The sequence below is a fragment of the Podarcis erhardii genome, assembly GCF_964252035.2.
Source record: "Podarcis erhardii genome assembly, chromosome: 7".
NCBI classification, from domain to species: domain Eukaryota; kingdom Metazoa; phylum Chordata; class Lepidosauria; order Squamata; family Lacertidae; genus Podarcis; species Podarcis erhardii.
The window spans coordinates 85,215,575-85,239,556 of NC_138511.1; the positions used below are offsets into that span (position 1 = coordinate 85,215,575).

General features: G+C 49.5%; 1 protein-coding gene and 1 long non-coding RNA gene across 3 annotated transcripts in view; one reads left to right on the forward strand and one right to left on the reverse strand.

The window, feature by feature from the left end:
* LOC309346269 overlaps positions 1-13,090 on the reverse strand; it is a 242,295-nt gene extending 229,205 nt beyond the window's left edge. Inside the window, exons 1-2 of the long non-coding RNA XR_014158547.1 lie at positions 12,956-13,090; positions 11,788-12,747 (exon numbers count right to left, since the gene is read on the reverse strand). This is a non-coding gene — a long non-coding RNA (uncharacterized lncRNA). The remainder of the gene's footprint in view (positions 1-11,787; positions 12,748-12,955) is intronic.
* STRN4 (striatin 4) overlaps positions 1-23,982 on the forward strand; it is a gene marked incomplete at its 5' end in the record, with an annotated part of 127,693 nt that overhangs the window by 11,571 nt on the left and 92,140 nt on the right. Inside the window, 12 exons of one of the 2 annotated variants that reach the window (XM_081868863.1) lie at positions 1,062-1,212; positions 1,697-1,810; positions 2,286-2,401; positions 2,652-2,827; positions 4,581-4,628; positions 4,804-4,925; positions 6,844-7,014; positions 8,198-8,338; positions 10,938-11,036; positions 11,250-11,336; positions 13,033-13,222; positions 13,336-14,944. In XM_081868863.1, coding sequence (XP_081724989.1) covers positions 1,062-1,212; positions 1,697-1,810; positions 2,286-2,401; positions 2,652-2,827; positions 4,581-4,628; positions 4,804-4,925; positions 6,844-7,014; positions 8,198-8,338; positions 10,938-11,036; positions 11,250-11,336; positions 13,033-13,202 — 1,395 coding nt within the window. In that variant the 3' untranslated portion in view covers positions 13,203-13,222; positions 13,336-14,944. Of the gene's footprint in view, positions 1-1,061; positions 1,213-1,696; positions 1,811-2,285; positions 2,402-2,651; positions 2,828-4,580; positions 4,629-4,803; positions 4,926-6,843; positions 7,015-8,197; positions 8,339-10,937; positions 11,037-11,249; positions 11,376-13,032; positions 13,223-13,335; positions 14,945-23,982 lie in introns of those variants that run through there. The other variant, XM_081868864.1, reaches the window with a different exon arrangement.

A 23,982-nucleotide genomic window follows, 5' to 3' on the forward strand; every position in this document is an offset into this window, starting at 1 on the left:
GTACATATGTACCCACACACCCACAGAGTATAAGAAAAGGGGGTGTCGTACAATGCAGCAATCTATTGTTTAATATAACATTCATGGAAACAAACAAGCATTAACTATGCTCAAATAATAAACAGAGAATACTCCCACCCACTAATACCCCCCTTATAACCTACCCCCCCACCCAGAAGTCTAGTATCAGGCCAGCTATTCCAAATCAGCATACTCCTCCAGGGATGGTCCATCATCTCCTCTCCCTTTGTGGGAAGCAGGAGCAGGGCAAAACAGGCGTTTGGATTGTAGCTTCTATCCCCGGCTCTGCCAGGGCAGTGAAATCTCATCCATTAGTCCATTGGTTTCTCCCCTTTAGGCTTGTGGCTCCCATTCACAGTTGAGGCTGTTGTGTTGCCATTTTGCCACACTTTAAATACTCTTTTTATTATTGTATTCAAGTTGAAAAAGCAAAGCGTAAATCTTCTCCTGCCAGTCTTTGCCCAGTGACATGCCCGCAAAGGACTTGTAAGTCATAGAATCATAGAATTGTAGAGTTGGAAGAGACCACAAGGGCCATCGAGTCCAACCCCCTGCCAAGCAGGAAACACCATCAGAGCACTCCTGACATATGGTTGTCAAGCCTCTGCTTAAAGACCTCCAAAGAAGGAGACTCCACCACACTCCTGGGCAGCAAATTCCACTGTCGAACAGCTCTTACTGTCAGGAAGTTCCTCCTAATGTTTAGGTGGAATCTTCTTTCTTGTAGTTTGGAACCATTGCTCCGTGTCCGCTTCTCTGGAGCAGCAGAAAAGTCCACAGTGGTCTCAGGAATCTCTTTGTTAGGAACGGTGGGCCTGGGGGTTGGGCCTTTTCATTCTGTGCTTCCCCCCCAGCTACTGTTCTGAGGACACAAAGGGACATGGGTACCTACAAAACCCACCTGCAGTAGGCCATAAACTGGCCCGGTCATGCTCCTTAGTTTCAGGCGGGGAGGTTCTTTTGTCAGGCTGGTGCTTGCCCATGCAGATGTGGCCACAATGCACATCCAAGCTCTGATTTGCCCCTGTCCCTCTCGGCAGCTCACCAACAAGCCCCTGATGCCAGAAGTGGAGGATGAAGACGACGACGAGGACTCTGAGGATGCACTGAGCGAGTTCGACTTCCTTGGCTCGGGGGAGAACGGCGAGGGGTCCGGGGACATGCGGCGAGCTGGAGATGGCAATGAACTTGGTAGTTACAGAGCTGCATCTAAGTTTCCTCTGCATCTGAAATGCCCCCTTGGCTGCATGGGGGTTTCCTGATTAATTCCTCCTGATTGTGTCTCAGTCAGCTATCAGGGTGGAGATGTGGGGGGAAACGCCTGGGCACTTTTACCGCGATTGACCACGGTTCAGCAGCTGGGTCATCACCAGTTTGCAGTGGCCAGAGGCTGGCTTGACCTTCCCCTCTCCAATTCCACCCCCTTCCAGTGTGGTGTAGTGGTTAAGAGCGGTAGTCTCGTAATCTGGGGAACCGGGTTCGCTTCCCCGCTCCTCCACATGCAGCTGCTGGGTGACCTTGGGCCAGTCACACTTCTTTGAAGTCTCTCAGCCCCACTCACCTCACAGAGTGTTTGTTGTGGGGGAGGAAGGGAAAGGAGAATGTTAGCTGCTTTGAGACTCCTTAAAGGGAGTGAAAGGCGGGATATCAAATCCAAACTCTTCCTCTTCTGCAGAAAGCCGCCGGGTGAAGCTGCAGGGCATGCTAGCCGACCTCCAAGATGTGGATGGGCTTCCCCCGAAACCTTCCATGCCTGCAGCCATCTCCAGTCAACCCAGATCTCACGAAGGTGCAAAGGCTTGGTTTGTCCTTTATGCCCCACCCCCTTTCCTTTGGGCTTTGTTTTTTGATTTTATTAAATTCGTCCAACATTATCACAGCACCATGCAGGTCAAGAAATACCCCACCCCTAACCCAGAAACTGGTGCTCGGGCAATGCATGCAAAATAACAACCAAACAAGTTATTATCCGAGGCTGCTATTTGTATAGAAAGCAACGAACATTTTAAGTTACCCAGTGAAAGTTTTCTAATGTGTGGGGAAGTCCTCTACTTTCAGTTTTAGCCTTGTGGGTAATAAAGCCGTGCCATTCAGTCTGCTTCAAGCCTTGTGCCAATTTTATTTTATTTTAATTTTCCCACAAGCGCTGTTTGCCACACTTCCCTGTTGCCATCCAAAACAACCTACACCCTGCCCCGTTTCCTTTATCCTGTAGCTGGCGCGTTGCCACACTCGTAAGCTTTCCTCTCCCCTCCCCGGAACAGGTTCCCTGGGATTCTCCTCGGATGTTTTTATAATGGACACCATTGGCGGAGGAGAGGTCAGCCTGGGAGATCTCGCGGACCTGACCGTCACCAACGACAATGAGCTAAGTTGCGATGTGAGTTGCGATGCGAGTTCCGAGACTCGTGGGTTTCCATTCCCGCCCCCCGCTGCCTCCTCAAGCCCTCTTCTGCTCCTCTGGCTATTGCCACGGGGGCAGCCTGAGCTGGGAAATAGTCTTCCATGAGTGGGAGGTGGTGAGGAGGCAGCTCTGTAGCAGCGGGGGAGGTTCGGGCTGGGGAGGGGCACCTGACTAAGCAGCCCCTCTATTCTTTCTCCTCCTCCTCCTCTCCTCCCCCCTGCCTCAGCTCTCGGACAGCAAAGATGCCTTTAAGAAGACGTGGAACCCCAAGTTCACCCTACGGAGTCACTACGATGGCATCCGGGCCTTGGTCTTCCATCACTCCGAGTCCGCGCTGGTCACCGCCTCGGAGGACGGCACGCTGAAGCTGTGGAACCTCCAGAAGACGGTGGCCGCCAAAAAGTGAGCACAGGGAGGACCTGCTGTCTTTAGAGCTGGAAAAAGGCACACCAAGAACTCAGGCCAATATAAGTTTCAGTAGTGGGAGCGGTCCCTACTCGCAAATCAATAGCCAATTGTAACAAAAACTAATCCATTCAAAAGTATGTATTCTGACAAGGATTACAAACTCAAATAGAGATTACAAACTCTTAACTCATAAGGATATGTGTATCCAATTATGGATCAGAAACCAGTAAGTTCATGTTAGTCCATAGTCAGATTCGACGTGAATGTCTTAGTTTCAATCATTGAGCAGAAGTCAATTATGGATCAGAAACCATTGACTACTGATTTGCGAGTAGGGGCCACTCCCAATATTGAAACTTATATTGGCCTGAGTTCTTGGTGTGCTTTTTTCTTGGCATATTTAATAACAAGAACTCCAACTTATTTAATGTCTTTAGAGCTGGAGCTAGCTGGCTCCCTCCCTGGAGAAGGGCAAGGTGGCTTAGCATGCCTCCGATCGCCAGTTACTGAGGAGTAGCGGCAGGGAAGGGTCCTTGCCCTTGCAGGCTTCCTGTAGTCATCTGGCTGGGGACTGTGGGAAATGCGATGCCGGAGGAGGTCGCTCTGTGGTCCGGCCCAGCAGGTCTCTCATTACAGGGAAGAAACTGCTTTAGGCATTTCTGTGTGCCAGATGGATGCCCGCTTTTTGTCTCCGCCTGCCATGGCTCCCAGTCAAGGAATGCTGTAGCGCTGTGGAGAGTTGTACAGTCTTTTAACCCTCCCATTTTCCAGAGTTCTTGTGGGGATAGGGGAGAGATGGGATCCACAAAGTGGTTTAAACTTGTAGCGTCCCTGTGGGAGAGATGCCCCCAGGAGATGAATCGTGCATTGCAAAAGGTTGGACTAGATCGCCCCCGGGGGGTCCCTTCCAACTCCCTCCGAATCTGTTACCATTATTATTAATAAGATTTGTATTCCACCCTTTATCCATAAACCTCAGGGCAGTTCACAACGTAAAAATACAAAATGCATAATAAAAACAAGAACGAAAAGAAAGCAATAACCCCTAGTGATAGATTCTGTGAAACTGTATGAGGAAAGCATACAAAAATAACCAGTCACAGGCAATGAAAAGAGCTGCGACACAATGAGAGTTGGAGCCCCCCAACCTCCCCTTGGCTTCAGTTCAACCCCCGAAAGCCGGAAGTCAGTAGTGCTTCCCCAAATCTTTGAAAAGAAACCCCCAGAGCTCTCCCTCTCCCGTTCCCTTTGGTTCTGCATCCTTGTCTGTGGGACTGTGTGCATTTGCTGTTTTTGCAAAATATGACGCTGCCTTGTAGCAAGTCGGAGCACTGGTTCATCTCACTTCCTAGTGACTGGCAGCACTTGCCTGGGAAGAGAATTTTGCTCAGCTCTGCTACGCGAGGCCCTTTGATTGGAGCTGTCAGGGCCTCCTGCACCACACCTTGCAGGTAGCTTCCCATCCACTCCCCAAAGTCAGAGGTTTTGAAATAACTACACTAGGTTCCCCACCCCACGCACAGAGCTTAGGGTAGTGAACATGACACTCTCCTGTTTTTATCACTACAGTGGCCTTAAGGTGTGTGGGGTTGGGGGAGAATCACAGCCCTCCATAAACTGGTAATCTGAAAGGAATGCTACTGAGAGTTGCACGTAAGCTCAGCCTGCAAGTGAGAAAAGCAAAGGCGACATGTAGATGTGTAGGCCACCCATCTGACTCTTTTGTCATCCCTCTTTGCTGTTACAGGAATGCAGCGCTCGACGTGGAGCCAGTCTATGCATTCAGGGCACACAGGTGTGTATAGGAGTCGAGCAGGCGCAAGGGGAAGGCATTGATCCCTAGCTAACCTGTCAGCTACCCTAAAGCCTGTTGGATTCCCCCTGGTGGGTGTCGGGGGAGCATTAGTGGGTACAGCCCCACCCTCGTTCCTTCCGCTCCTTTTCATGAACCCGTTGCTGTTCCCTGCTAGGGGCCCGGTGCTTTCTGTTGCCATGGGCTGCGACAGCGAATATTGCTACAGTGGAGGCGCAGACACGAGGATCCGTTGCTGGAGGATCCCGGAACTTGGCATGGACCCCTACGATGGCTATGGTAGGGACAGGCAGGGGGATGCCCCAACTCTGCCGCATCTTGTCTCTTTGCTTGCATTCTTTGATCTAGGGATGACTGCTGTTTTCAGCACAGTGGCATTACAGTGGTGCCCCGCAAGACGAATGCCTCGCAAGACGGAAAACTCGCTAGACGAAAGAGTTTTCCGTTTTGGAGGTGCTTCGCAAAATGAATTTCCTATGGGCTTGCTTTGCAAGACGAAAATGTCTTGCGAGTTCCTGCGGGTTTTTCCCCCCTCCCCCCCCTTTTCTAAGCTGCTAAGCCGCTTATCTGCTTATCTGATAAGCCGCTAAAAGCCGCTAATAACGCTAATCTGCTAATCCGTCAATGGCCTTGCTTCGCAAGACAAAAAAACCGTTAGATGAAGAGACTCGCGGAACGGATTCTTTTCGTCTTGCGAGGCACCACTGTACATAGACAGGATTTGGGGTGCCTCGCTGCACCCTGCAAGTTTAGAATTGGGGACCAGGTTGGGTGGAGAGGCAGTATTGTTGACATCTGGTTTTTGCAAGGCTGGAGCCTCCACAAACTATTCACTGCCGAGTTGCGATGGTAACTCCCTGCATGTTTTGCGTCTTGGAGGGCAGAGCGTTTGTGGAGTCTGGCCTTCTTGTGTGCATGGACCAGGAAGCAAAGCTCATGCTCTTCTCTATCCCTTGCCCTCCATTTGGCCAGAGGGCTAAATCCAATGCACCTATTGTGGTGACGCACGGAGAGAGAGCTTCCCCAGTTGTGGAGCTCCATCCCAGCACAGGGAGGCTCACCTGGTGCCTGCTCTGGCACGGGCATTTATTTTTATTTATTTTTTAAAATAATATTTATTGAAATTTCCAAGAAAAAAGAGAAAATATAAAAAAGAAAATACATAGTCCAAAAAAAAAGAAAATACAGAAAAAAAGAAAAGGAAAGATATAAACGAGTTAAAAACAAATCCTTCTTTCTCTATATTATAATTCATTTACTTATTTTCAAGACTTCCCCACACCTCCCTCCTTTGTATTCCAATTCAAATAATTAGTTCAGCAAATTTTTCCCTCTTTGTTTTATCTTAGTTCTTTATCTTAAACATATTATATCATTCTATTTTTCATCTAATTATCCAGCCATTTTTTGCATATTCCTTTTTTTAACCTTATTGTTCGAAATCACTTCATTTCATTCCTACTTCATTTTGACATCCATTAATTTTACACTGTTTCTGCAAATAGTCCTTAAATTTCTTCCCATAAAGTTTCAAAATTTAAACCATATTTATGCCTAACTTCTTCAAATCTTTCTGCTAATGCCAATTTTTTTCTTTTCCAACAAACCCTGTTATTTCATTAATATCAAACTAATTCCAAACATAAATAAAAATTCTCCTCAAATTTTTATCCAGCGTCCCTTCTTCCTGGTTTCGGGTTATGTCAGTCCTTTTAAGTCTCACGTCCAGTCCATCAATCTGGTGTTCTGATATCCGAGGCTCTTAAGTCTCTTCCATGCCCCCTCTGCAGATTTTCTTGTTCCTGTTTATTCTTACACCCTTCCCTGTCCCTTGTTGGTTTCTTTCGTAATTTCTTCCCTTTCTCCTTGAGAGGTGGGCCTCCGGGGAACTCCGACCGGTAGTAATGGCACGGGCCTTTAAAGTTTCCAGGCTCTCTCTTTTTTATTTATGTTACTTGGATGTTTGCTGCATGATGCTCCTGCTTTTGAGCGTCGGGTTCTGTTTGCAGTTCTATTAGCCTCCCCTACAAATACACGTGTCGAAGGGGGAAATATTAAATGCATGAAATAAATAACTTTGTTTGGACCTCGGCTCTGAAGTATACGTGATGATCTAGGCCATCTGTCACTGCTGTGCGAAGCTTGAAAGGGAAGCAGGCAGCGCTAGGTTTTGCTTTTGTTCTTGTTCCTGGCCCAGACCCAAGTGTGCTCGGCAACGTCTTGGACGGACACACAGACGCCGTTTGGGGCCTGGCCTTCAGCCCCTCGAAGAACCGCTTGGCTTCGTGCTCTGCAGATGGCACGGTGAGGATATGGGACCCCAGCAGCAGCAACTCCTCCTGCCTCAGCACCTACACTGCGGACAGTGGTGAGCCTCTGCCTCTTTTTGATCACGCTGGGCCCTTGGATCCTGCCGAAAGGCTTCTCATTCGTTTGTGGTGTGAAATTGCTCTGCCTTTCCCTCTCAAGCTCAGACCCCAAAGTGTTGGTGCTGACCTTTAAAGCCCTAAATGGCCTCGGTCCAGTATACCTGAAGGAGTGTCTCCACCTCCATCGTTCTACCCGGACACTGAGGTCCAGCGCCGAGGGCCTTCTGGCGGTTCCCTTACTGCGAGAAGCCAAGTTACAGGGAATCAGGCAGAGGGCCTTCTCGGTAGTGGCACCCGCCCTGTGGAATGCCTCCCACCAGATTTCAAAGAGAAAAACAACTACCAGACTTTTAGAAGACGTCTGAAGGCAGCCCTCTTTAGGGAAGCTTTTAATGTTTAATAGGGAGGGACGCGGGTGGCACTGTGGGTTAAACTACAGAGCCTAGGACTTGCCGATCAGAAGGTCGGCGGTTCGAATCCCCATGACGGGGTGAGCTCCTGTTGCTCGGTCCCTGCTCCTGCCAATCTAGCAGTTCGAAAGCACATCAAAGTGCAAGTAGATAAATAGGTACCCCTCTGGCGGGGAGGTAAGTGGCATTTCCGTGCGCTGCTCTGCTTCGCCAGAAGCGGCTTAGTCATGCTGGCCACATGACCCGGAAACTGTACGCCAGCTCCCTCGGCCAATAAAGCGAGATGAGCACCGCAACCGCAGAGTCGGCCACGACTAGACCTAATGGTCAGGGGTCCCTTTACCTTTATTTTAATATTCTGATGGAAGCCGCCCAGAGTGGCTGGAGAAACCCAGCCAGATGGGTGGGGTGTAAATAAATTATTATTATTATTATTATTATTAGGGCGCTCAATCTCTCGTAGCAGCTAGACGTTAATAACATCTGGAGCATTGAAAACCTCACATACCCTCAGCAGATAATTCAGGGCTTCTCCAAAAAGGGAGGGAGGGCTTCTTAAGAGGGATAAAGGTGCAGTGGCTCAGAGAAGAGTGAAAACAAAGATTAGAGATATATAAATCCTCAAGGTTAGGTGGAGATTCATCAACTCTGTGCAGTATGGCTTGGGCAGAGCAACTTCCAGTTCTCTCCAAATCCTTCTGACAGCTGTGGTCACCCTTGGACCATAGCCAGAACCCAGTGCCCAGATGCTTGTCTCTACCATCTTCTGCAGAGAACGGAATTCCTACCTCCATCACCTTCTCTGGTACTGACCCTGCACACGTCGTGGCAGCCTTCCAAACAGGATGCACGGTTCTTTATGATGTGGAAGCCAACTGCTCTGTCCTGACCCTGGAATCCAGGCCAGCCAGCGGTGAGTTGGGGCTGAGAGTGGGGTGGGGCTAGCAAAAAAAAAGTGTAAAGATAACAAGAACGGAGAATCAAAAATGTTAACCATAAAGCATGACAACATAAAAGGACAAAATTACAACAACAACAGCAACAACAAGAAGGCACCACAGCTCCAAAGGGATAACAAAGATTCCCTTTATAAATAAAAATGATGTAGAAAAATAAAAGTCTTCTCCATCTGTGAGTTTCTGCCATCATTGAGAATAAAATGCAGAGAATATTTCACAAAACACATACATAAAAGACATACCTGGACTTGTTTCGATTAATGTCTGCAGGAGACTTTGTGGATATTTAAGTTATAATTAGAAAAATCTTAATAATTATTCATAAAGGAAACAGTTTATAAGAAGTAAATAAGGAGGCCAGATACAGGATAATGGAAGTCTTTTATTTGGTTGTTGGTATTGTTGTATGTTATGTTTACTGTATGTTATGTTCACGTCTAATGAAGGTGGATTTGTATATTGGGGGGTGGGGTGGGGTGGGGTTGTGTTATGTTGTAAATAAAATTCCAAAAAAATTAACCAAAAAAAGAAATTTAAAAAAGAAAACAGAAGAGAATAAAGGTTCTGTTTAGTCTGAAATGAGTCAGACACCCGCCTATATTGGTGGCATTTCTGTTCTCTTGCACAAAGTGGGACATTTCCCCAAGCAGGAGTGTCATCCTAGCGAGTTAGATTGGGTTGCTTAGGACCAGGGGTTATTATGAAAAACCAGCAACAGCGTTTACAGGTCCCTTGTTTAGAGGCTCCCCAAGAGTGGGTTTGTTTCTTGCTGGGTTGTAGTTTGGGGTGTTGGGTTGGAATAAACGGCAGACGAGGAGTGGTGTCATCTGGGAGGCATCCTCCTGAGCATGTCTCGGGGAGTCCCTTTTATTGAATATTACAGTGGTGCCCCGCAAGACGAACGCTTCGCAAGACGGAAAACCCGCTAGACGAAAGGGTTTTCTGCTTTGGAGGCGCTTCGCGAAATGAATTTCCCTATGGGCTTGCTTCGCAAGACGAAATGTCTTGCGAGTTCCTGCGGGTTTTTCCCCCTTTCCCCCCCCTTTTCCTAAGCCGCTAAGCCGCTTAACAGCTGATCCGCTGATAAGCCGCTTATCAGCTGATCCGCTAAAAGCCGCTAAACCGCTAATAGCGCTAATCCGCTAAGCTGTCAATGGGCTTGCTTCGCAAGACAAGAAAACCGCTATACGAAGAGCCTCACGGAACGGATTAATTTCGTCTTGCGAGGCACCACTGTATAGCATTGCCATATATGTGCTTGTTGCTGATTGGTTAACACAAGTAGAAAGCAAAGGATACATATAGGTATTAATCACTGATAAATTAAAGGCTGAGAAAGGGAGCACAGAACTAGACAGGCATGAAAACCTCCTAACTAAATTATAACTAGTGATTAATAGAACAAGACCTAAAACAATTACTAAATGATTGATAATGCAAAACCTAAAAGGACATATCAATCACGTTCCATAGATGTGATCAACTATGCATTAAGAACAGGTCAGAATGCCATGTTTGTGTGAACTAACCATGAACTGAACATTCTAGGAATATTTCAGCTTGGAGCTGTTTGTGCAGAAACATGTGCAGAAACAAATACTTTCCTTCATTGGTGTGTGTGTGTGTGTGTGTGTGTGTGTGTGTGTGTGTGTGTGTTACCATTGGAATACGGTGTACACAATTTCAAGGTAACATTACAGTTCATTTCCACTTTATCTCGCATGGGGCTCGAACCCACAACCCTGAGATTAAGAAGCTCACGCTCTACCGACTGAGCTCTTGCTGGGGTGTAGTTGTGGACAGGACAGAGGTGGGGTAGGCCTGGGCATCTCTGAGGAATCTAGAAGAGGATAGAGGGGGAAAACCAAAGTGCCTCGACAAAATTCAGAGAAGATAAAATTTTGGAATTGGAACTGTGCTCTAAGGGGCTTTTGGGTCCAAGAATAGAAGGTGCTGGGAGTGAAATGCACTTGCTGTGAATTTTATTTCTACTGACAAGTGAAATACATAAAGTGATTGTAGCATTAGCTAAGTGAATGAGCTTGGGTTGGTTAAGTTTACAAATGAGCCGAAGCAAAAAAATTTTTTAGGTGTAATTGTGTGCATAGTCTTGGGAACAGCACCCCCTCCTGAGTCATCGAAGGAGGAATGCCTCTGTTACATTGTACTTTTATTTTTTTTTAATTTAGAACTTTGTCCAGTTAATTCCGGGCGCATATTTATGTCAAGACAAAATAAATAAATCATTCATACAATGCAGCTTTGTGCTGGCTTAGGCTGATGGGAATTGTATTCCGAAAACCTCTGGAAGGCCCCAGGTGTGGGAAGGGCTGGTATAATGTTTAGTCTGTTTAAAAACTTGGCAGAAATAAGTAACATATGGCACCTGGCCCTCACATTCTCTTTCAGGGTCTCTCGAGTGCAAATTCAGCAAATGTTTGAGGCTGCCTCCTTGGAGAAGTTTCTCCTTTTCCACATCTCCGCTCCTATCCAAGCAAAGGTTTGCTTGTCCGAGGACTGTCCTTAAACTCTCCTTTCTTCGTCTCTGAACAGGATCCAGTCAGATCAACCAAGTTGTGAGCCACCCAACCCAGCCGATCACTATCACAGCCCATGACGACCGAGGGATCCGCTTCCTGGACAATCGCACAGGTGAGGCTGTTGTTTGGGGGCCAGAATGGATGAGATGGCAGAAACCTGTAACCTCTGCCTCCTTCGCAATGATTGGAAGAGCACTTGCTTCTCAAACACAGTTTTAAGTCGGCAGGTTTCCTCTGAACACAATTTTCCAAATAACCCAGGAATGGGAGTTGCGTACATATCTACATTTTGTAACTCGGGGAAAATGTTCTCCTCTCTGTGCAGGGAAAGCTGTGCACTCCATGGTGGCACACCTGGACGCTGTTACCTGTCTCGCTGTAGATCCTAACGGAGTGTTCCTTATATCAGGAAGTAAGTGCTGCCTCCTCCATCTCCATATGTGTTGGTGTTGTTTGGTCATGTCCAACTCTTCGTGACCCCATGGACCAGAGCACGCCAGGCACTCCTGTCTTCCACTGCCTCCTGCAGTTTGGTCAAACTCATGCTGGTAGCCTCGAGAACACTGTCCAACCATCTCGTCCTCTGTCGTCCCCTTCTCCTTGTGCCCTCCATCTTTCCCAACATCAGGGTCTTTTCCAGGGAGTCTTCTCTTCTCATGAGGTGGCCAAAGTATTGGAGCCTCAGCTTCAGGATCTGTCCTTCCAGTGAGCACTCAGGGCTGATTTCCTTAAGAATGGATGTGTTTGATCTTCTTGCAGTCCATGGGACTCTCAAGAGTCTCCTCCAGCACCATAATTCAAAAGCATCAATTCTTCTGCGATCAGCCTTCTTACTGGGAGTGACATTATATGAATCCCGTAACCTTACTTAGGCAAAGCTTTTATGTGCACAGTAGAACCCCAGTCTGCAAGGTGCCCCCCACCCCCAATGGCAGAGCAGAATGTCAGGCTCCTCCCGTGAATGTACTCAGCTTTATTCTAGAAAGTCTTGACCTTGGCATCAGGAACTGGCAGCTGCTGGGTTTTAATCCATCCTTTGTGAAGAGCGTGAGTTGGCCTTCCAATCTCACCCCTTAAAGGTGCAAATTCAGGTCTATAAATGTTGCGGAGCCAGCCAGTCAGTAAATCATGCCGTTTTCAATGCTGGGGTTAACATTTTATCAGCAAAACATGATCTTCACAGCTTGGACAGGCTTTCAGGCCTCATGAGCACAGCAGTTCATGCCCTGTGGGTCTTACTGCATGAAACCAGTTGCTGAAATTCCCCACTTCCCCGCAGCCTATTTCTCCTCCTCCGCAGGGCATCTTTCCAGCAACCGGAGACTTTGCCTGCACACACAGACTGTCTTTGCTCCTCCTTTTTCATACCTCTTTCTGGGAGTCGGGGAGGGGAGGGGAGCCTACCACATCAGGAGGGGGAGACCAGTGTGATCCTTCACCAGCCTGAACTCATCTCTGCCTCTTGGCCTCCCTCCTCTGCCTCTGATTCTGGACTGCTCTCTGCCACAGACTCTCCCAGCTCACTAAGCCCTGTCGCCTCTCCAGCTTCCAACGCTTCCTCCTCCCAGTCTTCTCCCTCTGATCACTCATCATCACCCCACCGTCATTCCCCAGGCTCTTGAGCCTCTTCCCTTGGGGTTTGCCCAGCCAGCTCCTCCCACCACTCTCCTGTGACCTCCCAGTCCCTTTGGCCCTGGGACTTGGGCAACTGGCCCAGTTTGAGTGCTTGTGTGATGGACGGGCCTTTAGTCTGACACCCTATTTCCTCACCGAAGTGGCTTCGCACCGTCCCCTCCTTCGACAGCTTAGAGGTCTGCCGGTACCTTTGGCAATCTTCACAGAACTTTAGTCTAATGGTTGCCATCAATTTGATTTGAATAAATTTTATAATGAAATGATTTTAGAATGTTGTACTATTTTATTGTTGTTAGCTGCCCTGAGCCCGGCTTCGGCTGGGGAGAGTGGGATATAAATAAAATTTATTATTATTATTATTATTATTATTATTATTATTATTATTATTATTATCACCCCTTAACTAAGCCTCGTGCGTGCCTGGGCACGTGGGCTTCCTTGCTTAACCCCCCTGGCCCTTCCGCCTCTCCTAGGCCATGACTGCTCCCTCCGGTTGTGGAACCTCGACAACAAGACCTGCACGCAGGAGATCACAGCTCACCGCAAGAAGCACGAAGAGGCCATCCATGACGTGGCCTTCCATCCCAGCAAGGCCCTGATTGCCAGCGCTGGGGCCGATGCCCTTGCCAAGGTCTTTGTATGAAAAGAGGGCGGGGCCTACAGGTAAGGCATGCCCGGGGGGCGGGGCGGGGCAGGAGGAAGCAGCCTTATGGGGCCCAGCCTTGCACCTCCTTGTCATTTCATAGTGCCTCTCTCTCTCTTTCCCACCCCAACAGGTGTGTCCCCAGGAGCCCCCCTCTTTTCTTGTTCCCCTTGCTCTTTCTTTCTTTCTCTGGCCCAGCCAGTGGTGCTAACAACTCTTCTCTTCGCCACGGGCCCCTCCTGCCATCCCCACCCAAGCTCAGGACTGACCCCTGCTGGACAGCGGTGGCCGGGGCATTGCAACTGGGGGAAGAGGCAGCTGCTTCCCTGACCTTGGGACTCACCTTCACCAGCACTGAAACAGTTCCCCCCCCCCCCGCTCCTTTCAAGGTCGTCTGGTTTTTCTTTCCCAGCTCAGGGAGCGGAAATGTTTTTCCCAGTTGGTTGGGAGGGGAGAGAGGGAGCACGGGCCTGGACTGGGATGCTCTGCTGTGTCTGGGAAGGGCTTTTCTGGCAAGCTCTGCCTCCTTGCCATCTTGGGCAAGGGTTCTCGAAACTTCCCCTCCTGCCGCCTTGGACCTGCGACTTCTTTTCGACGTTGGAACTCCTTTGGGTTCCTCCTGGGGTGTGAAAAGGACACACAGCAGCGTTCCTGACCAGAGCAGCCCTGGACCAAGCAACCTTCTCTCTCTCCTGGCCAAGATCCCTCATCCCAAGCCAAAAGAGGAGCGAGACGCAAGCAGAAGGGCACCCACCCACTACTCTCGCACCAGCCAGTTGCAGCCACAAAAGGCTTTCACACTGCTTCGCTAACTGTTAAAGACTTCTTTGGGGGGGGGGGCAAATCACATGCCAGCTTTGTGTGGTTCAGCAGGTTCTCCCCCCATCCCTCGTGCTTCCTTCAGTTTCACATTCCCCCTGCCCTTTCCTGACTCCAAACGCACAGGTGACGAGGACTTCTCGCCGTTAACGCTCCCCACGTAGGCGGACCCAGCAGAGGAGCAACGGGCCAGGAGGGGAGGGCACGTGAAGTCCTTCCTTCTCTGCCCCCTGTTGCTTTCAGATACTGTAGATGCGAGGCCACAGGTAAGAGGAGGGGGGAGAGGCAAAAGGAGACAGAAGGAAAAGGCCGCAGGTAAGCAAACAGGGATAGCTGGGCAGGAGTCGTGTCGATTTGGGAAGCCAGCCAGTTGTCGCCTGCAGGCCGGACAGGGCCCAGTGGGCCCATAGTTGCTGACACTCATTCAGGGAAGAGAAACTTTGTGTCTGTGAATGTGGGAGGAGGGTCTGGGGGGGGGGGATGAAGGAGCCAGAGAAAAGGGAGCAGAAGGATGAGCCATGGGGCGGGGGTTAGTTTCTGGTTAAATTAGAAAGTGGAGGGGTGGCCAAGGGAGGCCCCCTGCTCTGTGACAACCTGAATCGCCTTGGGCAGGATTTTTGAGCCTGAGCCTGTGGAGGATCTAACATTCGGATTGCTCACACTCTGAGCAAGAGGTGGACAGGTTCTATTAACCACTCAATGAAGCAGTCTGGTCTGTTGGGTAACTGGCAGTTCCCCAATTCACCCTTTTTTAAAGAAAAAGCCATCAACCCTTAGAAGCCTGTTCATAGATGCTAGCCCTGGGCGGGGTAGAGCTTTCCTCTCAGCAATAAGCCCCACAACACTTGAGCTCTCTTGCTTCCCTATTTCCCAGGCGAGACTGAATCGCAGCCGTTGTTTCCCTGGGGGATAGGGAGCGAACTCGCTTCCTGCAGCCAGAAAAAGCCAGGGCTAAAAACCAACAAGCACGGCTTTTCTCCCATCACTCTGGCAGGGCAGGTAACGCTTGGACCAGCGTGGCAGGACGGTAATGGGAAGGTTCTGCCTCATTCTGCACCCAAGTAGACTCCTCGGAAGCGGGTTTCAAAGGCCAGGCAAGAGAGGGGCTTGCTTGTCAGGTGAAGGGGCCAAATCCAGGAAGGGGACCAAACCTTTAGATCCAGGGGCTTGGAGACCAGGACCCTCCTGCACCAATTGGGCTACCTGTGGCCTGCAAGGTGTTGCCAAGCTACGACTCCCTCCTGGCCCTGCTGGCTGGGGCTGATGGGAGTTGGAGCCTCTGGGGCGTCTCAAGTTAACCACCTGCGTCCGGGGGGGGGGCTGCTTCTTTGCTTTTATTTCACTCTTTTTCTTCTTACGTGTGTTATAACTTGACCCAAGCAGTTGGCAATCCTTACTAAAAAAAGAGAAAAGAAAAAACACTAAAAAAAAAAAGATCCTTGCTGAATTTGGGAATCCGTTGCATGGGAGCTTGGTGAGCAGCGCCTTCCTTGGGGGCACTGGTTTTGTTTCTTTTACGTTGCCCCCCTCCCTCTCCTAGGAGGGCTCTTTAGGAAAGGGTCTGCTGTGCCCACCCTTAGCAGCCAGCTGGGGCAGCTCTTAGCACAAATAGGATCGGGGGCGTGGGGTTTGGGGCTCCACGACACTGTTCCTTGCAGACCCTGGCTGCACCTGGTCCTACCTTAGCCAGCTCGCTGTTGCAGCCTTTAAACACTACCGAGGGGGCTTAGGCAAGGAGACTGGGTCAAGCTGCAGCCGCTCAGCAACAGTCGGCTCTCCCTGGCATCTGGCAAGGTGGCGACTTCTGGACTCGCCCTCCAGCCGGAGAGAGCAGGCTTGGTCTCTCTCCTCTTCCACATGGGCTGCCTCTGCCTCCGCCTTCTGGGCCAGCAAGGCCTTTGGGGAGGCTCTGTCCGCATCTACGGCACCTGCATGTGTGCAGGGTGAGAGGGGGCAAGTCCACATTGTGCCAGCACCTGCCTGCATGAGCTCAGCAGCAAACAGGGAGTGTCTCTCCTGGAAAGCAGCAGCAGCTTCCGAACTCCCTTTGGGGTAATTGTATTTTATTTTTTGCAGCTAAGGCTGCGTTGGATCTCCCTGTCTAGCACCTTGCATCCTTCCCCACCCCAATTCCCCCTCCCCACTTTTTTTGTACATTCTGTATAGTATTTGAAAAAAAGAAACGAAACCCAAGACATACCCAAAGGGCTGATGCTGAAGTAACCACGATCACGTTATCACTGTGTGATAGTTTCTACGAGCCATGGTCTTCTTTTTTAAAAAACAGTGCGGAGTTTGAGCCTAAAGCAAAGGGGGAGAGGGCGAGGAAAGGACGCTGTTTTCCGAAAGACTGGTGCTCTCTCCGAATCTCATGAGCATATTGGGTGGCTCACGACCACCCGCCCTGCACCACCGATCACAAGGCACTTCTGAAACTTTGGCCTATTCCTCTCCCTGCCCCACTGAACCCGTCCCCTTTGTCCCCAAACATATCTGTGTGCTGTATTTATCCAGACTTGAGAGCACTCCTGCCTTTTTAAATGCCGGTTAGCTTTTTATTGTATATTTATTTGAACTCCATCTTCTCTTTTTATTTGTAATTTTTTTTTGTCCTGTTTAATCACAAGACTGAATTGTATGTGGGACAAAAAACAAACAAACAAACCTGTCTCGGTGGTATTAATAATAAGAATAATAATAATAAAAAAATCCTTTGGCATAAATGTGGGTTTCTTGACAAAGTTGAACTAGAACTAGTTATCATCTTGTGGTTTAAAAAACCAACAACCGTGAAGTTTTATTTGTTTTGCGAATCTGCACGTCACCAGCATTCAGGAGAAAATGGCAGACCTGGAGGTGAAGAGCATAAAATCAGTTGAGGAAACGGCATTCATGAAACAAGTATAAAATATAGCATGAATCAGTAGATTTGCATAATATAGCAACGATCGCTAGATCGCTCCTCGGGGAAAGCCTGGGTGAACAGGTGGGTCTGGAAGCTTAAGTGCTGGCAATGTCAGCTCCAGCCTTGTGTTCACTGGGAACGCATTCCAGTGATCGGGTGCCACCACACAAAAGGCCTTGCTCTTGTTGGATGTATGGCACAAAATGGGAGCACGCCACTATTAAGCAACGAAATGACTGGGCAGGAGCGGGCAAGTTTAAGGCGTTGCCAGAGGTTACTGGGTTCCACATTGGCAGCTGCCCCTCACCCAAATTTGCTATGGGGAGTGGTCTTTCAAGGGTAACACTGAAGTGTGTGTGTGTGCTTGCAGCCTCTTTCACGATCACTGACTGCCGCCCGGCATTAAGGGTGGTGGGAAGAGGAAAGTTTCAAAACCCAACTTCCTCTCTGGGGCGCAACATCCTTAACTTTTGAAGAGTAAGGTACTGAGGCCTGTCCCTGCTATCTGCCTTGAAGGGAGACCCTACTGCTTCATTCTAAAAGTTTTGGGGACAGGTTGCAGTTGGGTTGTTCAGGAACTCAGGGCAGCACTTTGCATGAGCCCCAGGGTGCTTTTTGAAAGGAATGAGGGCAAGGGGAATAGCAGCAGGCATGGTGCTAAACGGGTGCCTTTGAAGGGGGGGGGGGTGCAGTTGTGGAAGCAGTGCCTGGTTCCACCCGTGGAGCACAATCCATGGGGGAATTTTTTTCCTTTGTCCTAACCGAGCATCGGGACGTGGGTGGAGCTGTGGGTTAAACCACAGAGCCTAGGACTTGCCAATCAGAAGGTCGGCGGTTCGAATCCCGGTGAGCTCCCGTTGCTCAGTCCCTGCTCCTGCCAACCTAGCAGTTTGAAAGCACGGCAGGAAGGTAAACGGCGTTTCCGTGTGCTGCTCTGGTTCGCCAGAAGCGGCTTAGTCATGCTGGCCACATGACCTGGAAGCTGTACACCGGCTCCCTCAGCCAATAAAGCGAGATGAGCGCCGCAACCCCAGAGTCGGCCATGACTGGACCTAATGATCAGGGGTCCTTTTAACTGAACATCTGGGGGCCATGCAAGTTATTTGGGACCAATTCTGTCCTTGGATAGGAATCTGGATTTAGAACCTGCTGGATCTAATGAATGGCCCAGCCAATCTAGCCGTTTGTTCCCATAGTGGCCAACCTGTGGGGAAAACCGCAAGCGGAGCCCTCTCCCTTCCTGCAGTTTCCAGCAATGGGTATTTGGAAACCTTCCAGCCATCGATAAACCTCCATGAATTTGTCTAATCATCTAAAGCCATTTAGGCCGACGGGCATCACTCTCTCCTGTGGGAGCAACAGGCTGAATGGACTGTGGAATCACTACACTGGCTTTCTCTTCGAAAATGCATGCAGAGAAGTGGAATCATAGAATCATAGAGTTGGAAGAGACCACAAGGGCCATCGAGTCCAACCCCCTGCCAAGCAGGAAACACCGTCAGAGCACTCCTGACATATGGTTGTCAAGCCTCTGCTTAAAGACCTCCAAAGAAGGAGACTCCACCACACTCCTTGGCAGCAAATCCCACTGTCGAACAGCTCTTACTGTCAGGAAGTTCCTCCTAATGTTTAGGTGGAATCTTCTTTCTTGTAGTCTGGAACCATTGCTCCGTGTCCGCTTCTCTGGAGCAGCAGAAAACAACCTTTCTCCCTCCTCTATGTGACATCCTTTTATATATTTGAACATGGCTATCATATCACCCCTTAACCTCCTCTTCTCCAGGCTAAACATGCCCAGCTCCTTTAGCCGTTCCTCATAAGGCATCGTTTCCAGGCCTTTGACCATTTTGGTTGCCCTCCTCTGGACACGTTCCAGTTTGTCAGTGTCCTTCTTGAACTGTGGTGCCCAGAACTGGACACAGTACTCCAGGTGAGGTCTGACCAGAGCAGAATACAGTGGCACTATTACTTCCCTTCATCTAGATGCTATACTCCTATTGATGCAGCCCAGAACATGAGCTCCACTCTTGCATGCATTCCAGTCTGCAAAGTAGTGCCTCCCATCGCCTCTTCCCTCTTGGCCTAGCTCCTTGCTCTTCTTCCTTCTAGACCCCAGGGAGCTGCTCAGTTACAGCGGTGGCCGTTGCCGAGTGAAGTTCTCTGTTTGCACAGAGTTGCGAGTGCGGAGAGAGCCGGGAACAAGAAGGCGCCTGCCAGGGCCAACACCTGCAGCTTCAGCTTTGAACAAAGCTCCTCTTGTGCCTGAGAGACACAACAGGTCTTTTCACCACGGCTGCTCTGTGCTCCAAGGATGTGGAGCAGAGAGAGCCAGGCCCCACAGCAGTTCTAGGGCACAGGGAGGGGAAGCCCCAGAGTGCAGTAGCCGGCCCAGGTGCTACCTATCTGAACACAGGCACCCAAAGTTCATGCACTCCTCCCACTTTGGGTGATGGCTTAGCTAGCAGCTGGCCGAGCAACGCCATTGACTTTTACTGATCAAATTACGTTGAAAATGAACTAATCCCAGGGCACGTTTTGTTCTCGCTTTGTTAAAGGATGGCTTATTCTCCCAAGAAAGTGACATAAACGAGGACGTATTAATGTGCAGCTTCATTTAAAAGGCACTACTGTAGTTTTGGGGGGACACGGGTGGCGCTGTGGGTTAAACCACAGAGCCTAGGACTTGTCGATCAGAAGGTTGGCGGTTCGAATCCCCGCGACGGGGTGAGCTCCCGTTGCTCAGTCCCTGCTCCTGCCAACCTAGCAGTTCGAAAGCACGTCAAAGTGCAAGTAGATAAATAGGTACCGCTCTGGCAGGAAGGTAAACGGCGTTTCCGTGCGCTGCTCTGGTTCGCCAGAAGCGGCTTAGTCATGCTGGCCACATGACCCGGAAGTTGTACGCCGGCTCCCTCGGCCAATAAAGCGAGATGAGCGCCGCAACCCCAGAGTCGTCCACAACTAGACCTAACGGTCAGGGGTCCTTTTACCTTTACCTTACCATATTTTTAAGAAGGAACAGCCTCCTATGCAGCTGCTTTTTTTATTATTATTATTATTTCCTTCCTACAATCTCCTTTAAAAATAAAAATAAAAAATATTGATACAACAAGAAAAGAAGAAAGAGGAAACACAAATACCAAATTACACACAGGAATACAGAAAGTGGTCTTAACACTAAAGACCCAACCTCCCATCTATTCCATATTTCGATTTTATATTACTTATTGCCAATACACACGTTTATCTTAATTAAACCTTTTCTTAATAAATCTTAATTCTTATATCTACCTTGCAACTATTACTGAAGTTCATCGAATGCTGCAACAGAGTTTAAACTACTATATTTATACTTTAAATATTCTTTGAAAACCTCCCATTTTGAGACAAATTCCTGTTTTGATTTATTCTTTATTTTTTCTGATAGACCGTCTAATTTGGCATATTCTGTCAGCTTTTGGACCTAATCTTGTATAGAGGGGATTTCATTACTCTTCCATTTTGCCATGATAAGAACTCTTGCTGCCGCCGTAGCGTATAAAAAGATACCCTTCCTCTTTTGCGGAATATCCAGATCTGTAATTCCCAGGAGGTAGGCCTCTGTTTTTTTATTAAAAGAGATCTTTAGCATTTTTTGCAATTCTGCATGAATACTCTCCCTGTGCAGCTGCTATTCAATGCGACACAAGCCTATGGAATTCAGCTGCCTCTTAACCATTTTTAAAATGAAGATTTAAGGTTCCATTCTGTGATGGGATATTGAGCTGCTTGTGCGTAAAAGCTTGATCCCTCTGGGGTTTGGCTGGTCATCCAAACCGATGCACTAACGGAGCCCCCAAAGCATGACTCCGTCAGTCGCTGGTAGAATCTGACAGTGGGCGTCTACGGAATTTACGCCAACATAAAAGCTCTTTGACAGACATGCGCTTTCGAGACTCTCTGCGTGACAGTTTCCGGCGAAGGGTGGGCGTTCCCAACGGGGGTCCCGTTACCTCTCCACTACTCTCACTGGAAGCATCCCAGAGCCTCCCCTCCGCTGTGACTCCTGCACTCCCCCTGCTGGTTCCCTCTTCTACTGCAGATTCTCTCCTATTCTCCTGTAGCCTGTCCACCACCTGTCTCTCCGATGGCAGTTCCCTGACATCCACCTCCCCCCCAGGGCCCCCTTCACCCCCTCCCGCCTCCTCTCCCACTGGCGGTGAGGGCGGAAAGCCCCTGAAGGAACTCTCCTCGTCGTCCGAGGATTCTAACACTTCCGGCCACGGCGTACCGTCTCTCTCCCCGTCTTCCTCTTCTTCGTCGGAGTCGGCTTCTTCACCCACCCCTGACTCTGGGAACCCTTCAAACTCTCCTTCCTCATCGGTGGTCCCAAAGTGTTCCCTTCTAAATCGAGCCACGGGTTGCGGTTTTCTTGGGAAACGCTGATGAAATGTTTCTATTAAAACCTCGTCATTGACTACCTCTGCTGGTACCCAAGTGTTTTCCGACTCTGCTTCCCCCTCCCATTCTACCAGATATTCCACCTGATTTCCCTTCCACCTGGAATCAATGATTCCTGCCACGTTCATGTCGCGCTCTCTCTCTTCTATCACGGGCGTTTGGGTGGCCTCTCTCTCACGCTCCCCCCACTCGCGTCCCTCTCGGTACGGCGACAGTAATGACCTGTGAAATACTGGGTGTAATTTCATGTGACTGGGCAGCCTGAGTTTGAATGCCACTGGGTTGACCTGCTGTATGACCTCAAAGGGTCCCAATCTTTTGGGCCTCAATTTCTTATTCCCGCCCTTGAACGGTAGCCCTTGGGTGGACAACCACACCCGGTCCCCCACCCTTATAGTTTCACCTTCCCTCCTATTTCTGTCTGCTTGCTTCTTATATTCTTCCTTGGCTTTCTCTAAGTTAAGTTGAAGCTGACGGTGGATCGCCTCCATCTCTTCAAAAAAATATTCCGCCGCCGGCACGCTCCACCTCTCCCCTCCCTCTCCTGGGAATGCCCGGGGGTGACACCCATAATTTGCCAGGAAGGGACTCATCCCTGTGGACACGTTCTCCGCGTTGTTGTAGGCAAATTCTGCTAGAGGTAACTTATCCACCCAATCATTTTCTCTGTCCTTTACATAACACCTCAAGTATTGTTGTAAAACCCCATTTGCCCTTTCCGCTTGCCCATTGGTTTCTGGGTGCCGGGCAGTTGAGAAATTGAGTTCTACGTGCAGTAAGCTCATAAGTTTCCTCCAGAACCTGGAAGTAAATTGTTTCCCTCTGTCGCTGACCACCCTCAAGGGGGCGCCATGCAACTTGAAAATATGTTCTACAAACAACTTGGCGGTTTCCTCCGCTGTGACTGCATGTGAACAAGCTATAAAATGACACATCTTGGTTAATTGATCTACCACCACCATGACAGCTGTTTTGCCTTTGGATTTTGGCAGGTCCGTCATAAAATCTATGGATACTGCCTCCCATGGCCTTTCGGGCGTGGGTAAGGGTTGTAATAGCCCCGCTGGCGCCACCCTCTCTCCTTTCGCTCGCTGGCACCTGTCGCAACCCCTGACATATTCCCGTACGTCCTCCCTCACCTTGGGCCACCAAAACTCCCTGGTAACCAACCACATGGTTTTGTGCTGTCCAAAATGTCCCGCTGTGGGGCTGTCATGCAACTGCTTGAGTACTCTGCCCCTCAGTTCCCCGTCGGGTATGTACAGTGCCCCTTTGTAATACAACGCCCCGTTCTTTTCTTCGAACCCCCCTGTGTTCTCCTCTGTCCTCCGGAGCTCTCTGAGTTTCTCTTGGGCGTATTCATCGTTCTCCGTACCCTCTATCAGTTCCCTCTGCCCCACCAATGCCGCCCCACACACCCAGCGGTCTTCAGGGATTACATGCCTTGCCTCAGGCGCTCCCTCCCCCTCTAAGTACTCAGGTTTCCTGGAAAGAGCGTCCGCCCTCACGTTCTCGGAGCCGGGCACGTAACGAATCTCAAAGTGGAATTTGGAGAACTCCTGGGCCCATCTCACTTGTCTCTGGTTCAGCACTCGGGCTGTTCTCCAGTATTCCAGATTTTTGTGGTCAGTTCGGACTTGAACCTTGTGCTGCGCCCCAATCAGCAAGTGCCGCCATTTCCGGAATGCTTCATGAATGGCGAGCAGTTCTCGGTCGTACACTGTGTAGTTCCTCTCTGATTTGTTCAACTTCCGCGAGAAGAATGCACACGGTCTCCATTCAGACGTATCTTTTCCCGGCTGGAGAAGAACGGCCCCCACCGCTCGGTCTGACGCGTCAGTCTCCACTCTCATTGGTTGTTGTAGATCCACGTGCAAGAGTTGCTCTTCCGACGCAAACGCCTGCTTTAAGCGTTCGAACGCTTGTTGCGCTTCTCCCGTCCAAACAAATTTCTTTTTGCTACTAAGACAGTCCGTGATGGGCGCTGTTAAATGGGCAAAGTTTTTGATGAACTTCCTATAGAAGTTTCCGAAGCCCAGGAACCTTTGCACGTCCTTCTTGGTCCTTGGTGTTTTCCATTCCAGTACCGCTTGAACCTTGCTGGGATCCATGGCCAATCCCTTGTCAGACAACCGGTACCCCAGGAATTCCACCTCCTTGGTATGAAACTGACACTTCTCCAGTTTCACCCACAGCCGGTTTTCTCGCAGCTTGCTCAGTACCTCTCTTACATCTCGCACATGCTGCTCCTCATTGTCTGAGTACACCAGAACGTCATCTAAGAACGCTACGCAGTTCTTGTAGAGCAGTGGCCCCAGGACGTGATTCATGAATGATTGAAAACAGGCGGAGCCCCCTTGTAATCCGAAAGGCATAACGGTGTACTCAAAGGCCCCCCAAGGGGGTGAACATAGTGGTCTTCCACTCATCCCCCTTTCTCACACGTATCAAGTTATATGCCCCCCTAAGGTCCAGCTTGGTAAAAATTTTCCCTTTTCTCACCCGTGTTAGAATGTCATCAATTCTGGGCATAGGGAAAGTCACTGGTTCTGACACTGCATTTAGGGCCCTGAAATCACATACAAGCCTGGGCTTGCCCGTGTTTTTTTTGTCCACAAA